This window comes from Rattus norvegicus, chromosome 16 (genome assembly GCF_021556685.1).
Source record: "Rattus norvegicus strain SHRSP/BbbUtx chromosome 16, alternate assembly SHRSP_T2T, whole genome shotgun sequence".
Lineage (NCBI taxonomy): Eukaryota > Metazoa > Chordata > Mammalia > Rodentia > Muridae > Rattus > Rattus norvegicus.
In genome coordinates, this window is record NC_141549.1 from 18,210,816 (window position 1) to 18,217,372 (window position 6,557).

The 6,557-nt window shown below is 53.3% G+C and overlaps 1 protein-coding gene across 4 annotated transcripts; it reads left to right on the forward strand.

Moving 5' to 3' along the window:
- The first annotated feature begins 126 nt into the window (after window positions 1–126).
- Window positions 127–6,174, forward strand: Babam1 (BRISC and BRCA1 A complex member 1). 4 transcript variants are annotated; one of them, XR_015639331.1, is made up of 9 exons: window positions 127–274; window positions 665–1,014; window positions 1,373–1,431; window positions 2,081–2,201; window positions 2,279–2,357; window positions 3,695–3,719; window positions 4,135–4,352; window positions 4,467–4,553; window positions 5,837–6,174. XR_015639331.1 is itself a non-coding variant. In XM_087587716.1 (9 exons), exons 2-9 carry the CDS (start codon window positions 715–717, stop codon window positions 6,038–6,040), a joined length of 1,005 nt encoding a protein of 334 aa, XP_087443842.1. In that variant the 5' UTR covers window positions 127–274; window positions 669–714; the 3' UTR covers window positions 6,041–6,174.
- The last annotated feature ends 383 nt before the right edge of the window (window positions 6,175–6,557 follow it).

The following is a 6,557-nucleotide window of genomic DNA, read 5'->3' on the forward strand; positions in this document are numbered from 1 at the left end:
CAATACTACCCCTCCCTCTTCAGCCCCATTCCAGCCCGTTACACTCCAAGCTACACCCCTAGAACGCCTCAGCCTATCAGCTTCCACGTCCTGAAGGCCACTGAACTACATTTCCCAGAAGGTAGCACTTCCGGTAAGGAAGATGGCGGCTTCCTAGAGACCTGATTGACTGGCCCCGGTACCCAGGCTATAGAGTGGAACCTGCGGCGGTGTGAACGCGCGCGAACTTTGTGTCGCCGCGGTCTAACTTCGACTCGGCTTGCTGCAGCTTCAGGTTCGTTCTGCTTGAGAACTTGGGGGGGGGGGAAGCTTGAAGTCCCGAGACGCTACCCCGAGAAAGGCGCATCCTTTGCAAGGTTGGTCGGCTATTTGGGTTTCCTGTGTTTCCCCGGGAACCTGACCGGCGCCGCTTCAGGGGAAAAGGAGCTTTGGGAAGCTTCTACAGTGGATAAACCATATAGCTCTAGAGTTAGAGTCCAGCCTGGGCCACATGAAGCTGTCACAAACAAAAAGGAAAACGAACAAGCTGTTACTTCACCTGAGGGTGGTTCCTGGACACAGTGTCTTATGGGAGCATTCTGCAGCCTTCAGAACTCCTGTGCTGTAAGGGGCTCATGCCCAACTTCTGGCTTCCTTGTAACCAGTGTCTTTACAAACACTTAAGGCAGGATCCTGGCTTCCACTATCCCCCCTCCATCCAACCACTCGGGAACTATGGAGGTAGCCGAGGCCAACAGCCCCACTGAGGAGGAGGAAGAGGAAGAGGAGGAAGAAGGAGAGGAGCCGATTTCAGAGCCCAGGCCTCACACTCGCTCCAATCCTGAGGGGGCTGAGGACCGGGCCATCGGGGCTCAGGCCAATGTGGGTAGCCGCAGCGAGGGCGAAGGTGAGGCAGCCACTGCAGATGATGGGGCGGCCAGTGTCCCGGGAGCTGTGCCCAAGCCCTGGCAGGTACCAGCACCAGCATCTGAGGTCCAGATTCGAACACCAAGGGTCAACTGTCCAGAGAAAGTGGTATGTGGGGAATCTTGGCTGGAGATGGAGGGGATGGAGGCCCTCAGACAGGCCACTCCTGCCTTGTGAGTCTTTAAGTTGCTGCCTCAATTTTCTACAGGTTCCATGAACATCACACACTTGGTAGCTTAAACGTCACCAAATTTAGATTCTTGTTTTTATTTTTATTTATTTTTTTATTTTGTGGCATCTGGATTTCCATGCGCTACTAACCACCCCCCCACCTCCATTCTAGGCCGAGGCTCCACCCCTGAGCCACACTGCCAGCTCCTCTTGAGCTTTGCTTACTGGGTCCCGCTCAAGCTGTAATGGCTGTCTGGTTTGGTCCTGTATTCTCTGTCTTCTCTTTGTGTTTCAGATCATCTGTCTGGATCTTTCAGAGGAGATGTCTGTGCCAAAGCTGGAGTCCTTTAATGGGTACTGTGGCATTGAGTTTGGACATAGGCAACTCAGAATGCATAGGGTGATCCCCTCACACCAGGATCCAGGTGTCCATCACATTGACACTTCCAGGGTTGTGTCCTAGTCTTCTGTCCATATGTGTGACACTCTTAGGAGCAAACTGAACCTAGCTGGCCTCAAGGTGATGGGGTAGGCCACTGTCTAGCTCGTGAAGCTTTGTGTGTGCCCCTGGCACACCTGGGGTATCAGGTGTTACATCTGGACTGGCCTTGGCTCGGGAGCCAGTAGCACACACCTGCATCATAGCACTGGGAGGTAGGGATGGAGAAGTTGGGAGTTCAAGGTCGACCTTGGCAATGCAGCTTGGGCTGTATGGCATGTTTGAGGCTATACACTACACAGTGAGTTTGAGGCTAACCTGGTGTGTATTAGGGCCCAGATCAAAAGTTGGTTTTCCCATATTAGAGCTGTGACTAGAAGCAGATCTTCCCACTTCAAATGATTTAATTAAAGAAGAAAAACCCCTCATAGGCATGCCCAGCCACTGGGGTTTTAGTTAATGCCAGATGTTGTCTAGCATTAACAATCAACACTAACTGTCACACTTGGCTATCTGTACCCTGCCGCTAGGAACTGACCTCTGTCACCCTGCCCTCCCTCCCAGGTCCAGAACAAACGCCCTGAATGTGTCTCAGAAGATGGTTGAGATGTTTGTGCGCACGAAGCACAAGATTGACAAGAGCCACGAGTTTGCCTTGGTCGTAGTGAACGACGACTCTGCCTGGGTGAGCTGAGGAAGGGCAGGGACCCTAGGGGACCTCAGGACCGGGAGCCCGGCACTGAAGTCCTGGCTTCCCCACAGTTGTCTGGCCTGACCTCTGACCCACGTGAACTCTGCAGCTGCCTGTACGACCTAGAGACGGCATCCTGCTCCACATTCAGTATCCTTGTCGCTGTCCCTAGCCTTACTTCAGTGGCACTGTGGCGGGGGCTCAGTAGTCCTATGGGGTCCCTACAACATAGCCCAAGTCGTGCATCCAAAATCCGAAGCCATCAGATCCAAGTACAGATGGTTGTGAACCTTCATGTGGTTGCTGGGTTGAACTCAGGACCTGTGGAAGACTAGCTAGTGCTCTTAACTGCTGAGCCATGTCTCCACCCTGCCCTATAATTCTTTATTTTTCAATATTTATTTATCGAGATAGGGTCTTTCATTATGCAGCTGTCCTAGAACTCACTGTGGACCAGGCTAGCTTCATACTCACAGAGATCCACCTGTCTCTGCCTCCCAAGTGTTGGGGTTAAAGTCATGTGCCACCACTCCACATCAAATATGCAATTAATATATTTTTGAGACTATTTCTCATGTAGCCAAGGCTGGTCTTGGGTTCACAGTGTAGCTAAGGATGGCCCTGAGCTGATTTGTCTGCCTCCACCTCCTAAAATGCTGGACTGACGTGTGCTGGAGAGTGTAACATAGCTGTGTGCTTGCTGAACAGCCACTGTAGTAACTGAGCTACTAGCACCACACTGACTGAGCTACAAGTACCCTAGCAACTGAGCCCACGTCCCAGCAAACGGGGGATTTTTGTCCAGTGAGATCACAAATGGAGTATTCCATGTATGACATTCTAGGCGGAGTCACATTCAAAACCCACCACAGGGAGGTGCTGGGGGTACAGGAGTGTCTAGACTTTCAAAAACACAAAGTCAGCACCACCAACAAGAAAAGGGAAACAGCAGGTAGCTGCCTGTTACACACAAGGATGCCGAACCCCAGCTCCAGGCAGACCAGGCTCCATCGCTGGCATCGCTGGTGGGATAGGTGTCAGCAACAGGACTGAGCATGTAGCAGATGCACTCAGGGACCAGTGTACACTTGCTGCTCTCTTAATGCTGATATTTGCCTGAGAAATCACAACCATGTTGTTCATTCTGTTGGCCCTAACATGCAGGATGCCTTCCCCTGTCCCCCAACCACCTGAGTCAAGGAAGCAGAGCTGTGGCAGGACAGTGGAGCCCTAGAGGGCCTCCAGTGGGTTGAGACCAGCGTCCCCCTTTGTGGTGTGTGAGGGGAAGCAGGCTTAGAGGTGCAAAGTGAGGTGGGGTCACACAGCCTGTACCCGGGTGTCACACAGCCTGCACTGGGGGGTGTCACACAGCCTGTCCCCAGGGGTCACACAGCCTGCACCCAGAGGTGCTTATCATCTTCTAAGGTGTAATAGGTCAGGGAATCCCCTGCCTCCAAGCTGGCACCTTGTCCTTAACATCCTCCCAGATTTGGAAGGCCTCTTCAGCCTCATGTAAGTGCTCATCCAGAGTGGGGCATGGCCTTGGGTTTCTTCCCCACCAAGGTGCTGACCACTTAAGGCCGTCCAGTGGGCGGGGCTTCAGGATAACACCTGTGCCTAGCTGGGAAGCATGCATTGGTTTTTCCTTTGAGAATACTTTTGAAGACGTCTTCTAAGTTTTTTCATTATGTCTTTACTTTGTGTGTGGGCATACATGACATGGTACACGTGTGGAGGGGCGGAGGGCAATTTGTGAGAGTCCTCTGCTTCTGCCTCGTGGGGCTCGTGCATTGAGCTCAGTCCCCAGGCATGGCCTCAGATGCCTTCAGCCCCACTTCCCTGTCTTGGCTTTCGCTTAACATGCACTGCCCCTAGGATCTTGGCCTGAGGAACTTGGCTGAGATGGGGGTGCTAATGTCACATACAGGGCCCCATGGTGGCAGCTCCAGCTGCTGGGAGAGGGGTTTGGGCCAGGGTGGATGACAGCTGGGTATCGAGCCCTCCCCATTCTGTAGCCAGCAGAAGACTGAGCTGCCAGTCACAGAGAATGTGCAAACCATCCCACCCCCCTACGTCGTGCGCACCATCCTGGTCTACAGCCGCCCACCCTGCCAGCCCCAGTTCTCCTTGACTGAGCCCATGAAGGTGAGACTGGAGGGAAAGGGAGGGAAGAGAGGGCAGTGGTTAGACACCAAAGGGGACCTGTCAGGATCACAGAGTGGGGTAAGCGCTCACCCACCTACCTCTCATCCACTGCAGAAGATGTTCCAATGTCCCTACTTCTTCTTCGACATCATTTACATCCACAGTGGCCCTGAGGAAAAGGAAGACGATATGAGCTGGAAGGTGAGATGTCACATGGAGAATGGAGGAGACATCTTGAGACATCTTACTTGGGTCTGCCTCTCCTTGCCACTGAAGCCAGTCATTTAGTCATTTAACAACCATTCTGTACATTTCCACTCTGAGCTGTTGTTGAGGACTGGGGAAGCCACTGCTCTGGCAGCCCAGGGAGCAGAGTCAGCCCTCCCACACCAACCCTAGCACCCTGCCCTATCCCTGACATTACCCAGCTGTATCCTCCCCTCCAAACCTCTCCCAAGTTGTTCCTTCACCTATGAACTTGCTGTGTGACCTTGAGTGGGATCTAAAGTCTGTGAACTTGTAGGTCAGATAAAGGCACTTGCAGACAACCCTGAGGACCTGGTTAAAACCAGGACCAGCATGATGAGAGGAGCGAACTGATGCCCCAAGATTGTACTCTGACCTCCACACCTACTCAGCCCAGGCAGCCCCACACACCTGTGACTCCAGCCCCTTACCTGGAGTGAAGTCCCTGAAGGGCTGAGGAAGGGATTGTGATGTGAGGGTGTCCCTTCCAAGTGACTCTCTCTGCTCTAAACCTGCCAGGCTTCAGGTCTGGTCTCACAGTCTTCTTTGCAGCTGTTCACTAGTCTCAGGGATTTTCTTTACTCTGCCAGGGAGGGACCTGGTGCATCTGCTCAGTTTTAGGGACTTCCTGAAGCTATTTGAAGTTGTTAACCTTCCTGCTTCAGGAGCTTTTCTCCAGAATAGAATGTTTCAATCTCAGCGGAAACTTACATACAACAAAAGGCTAGCCTGTACTACACAGTGAACCTTTTTTGAGGAAAGCAAAAACACCAAACCAGAGAAGAGTCCTCCTGTGGGGAGCTGCCCTTGGCTTCCCCTCTGGCTTAAAGCAGGGTCTCTTGTACTGCAGTTGTCCTGGCTGGCCTCTAGCTTCAGGATCCCCCCACCCCCACCCACCCCCGACCCTGCATGGAGAGTGCCAGCATCCTCCCACACTGCATTGGGAGTTCCTCTGGTTTCAATGTGCCCTGCTGCATTGAGCTTTCCGCAGTAGTTTTGTGTCTGAGCTGTTCCTGAGCCTCACACTGTGCTTGTAGAATGCTGGGAAGGAGCTCTTGGGTCCTGCTGCTTGGTTGGGTTAGGACGGTTGTTGACTGCAACAGTTCGTGGCCTGGCCAACTCCTCTTTATCCCGAAGAACCTACTCTGGATGTCCCTTCCTCTCGGAAGGCCTCCAGAGACAGGGAGGGCCTGTAAGGTCCCATGCTCACTCTAAACAGCCTGCACTGCCTTCCGCAGGACATGTTCGCCTTCATGGGCAGTCTGGACACCAAGGGCACCAGCTACAAGTATGCAGTAGCACTTGCTGGCCCCGCCCTGGAGCTGCACAACTGCGTGGCCAAGTTGCTGGCCCACCCGCTGCAGAGGCCCTGCCAGAGCCACGCGAGCTATAGCCTGCTGGAAGAGGACGAAGAGGCCGGTGAGGGGGAGGCCACTGTGTGACAACTCCACACCGTCCCATGAGGAGAGAACCCACACCCTCGTCACTGGCACATGCTCAATCTCACACTGTCCACTGTAAAGTCATTCTTCCTGGGACCATTTTTGTCATCGGAATAAAAGTCTGAGGCCCCAGAGCCTGCCCTTGGTGTCACTGGGGTCACTGAGACTTGTTGCTCACGAGTCACAGAAAACAGGCACTGAACAAGGCAGTGGTGACTTCAGGCTCAGCTGTATCTGAGTGACCCTCAGGCTGGTGTTCACTGCACTGTCCAAACTCCTCTTCACCCTACAGAACCCACTCCAGATGTCCTTTTCTCCAGAAGTCCTCCAGGGAGGGGAAAGAGCTGTTGTAGGTGGATTGGCATGGCTGCCATATTTGGGACCTCCTGGATACACAACAGTCCCAGCTCCAAGTGGAAAATGTGTTTGGGTAACACCTGTCACCCCCAGTCTCAGTACCCTGATCTGATTGAACGTGTGTAGCCATGTGGCCTCACCATAAGCAGTCACTGCCTGG

Bases quoted from the DNA above. Each gene is read 5' to 3' on its own strand.
- Babam1 (XM_087587716.1), top strand. From the start codon at position 715: ATGGAGGTAGCCGAGGCCAACAGCCCCACTGAGGAGGAGGAAGAGGAA. The intron at 1,432-2,080 runs GTACTGTGGCAT...CCTCCCTCCCAG, and splicing joins AAGCTGGAGTCCTTTAATGG to GTCCAGAACAAACGCCCTGA. The intron at 3,720-4,222 runs GTAAGTGCTCAT...CCCATTCTGTAG, and splicing joins GAAGGCCTCTTCAGCCTCAT to CCAGCAGAAGACTGAGCTGC.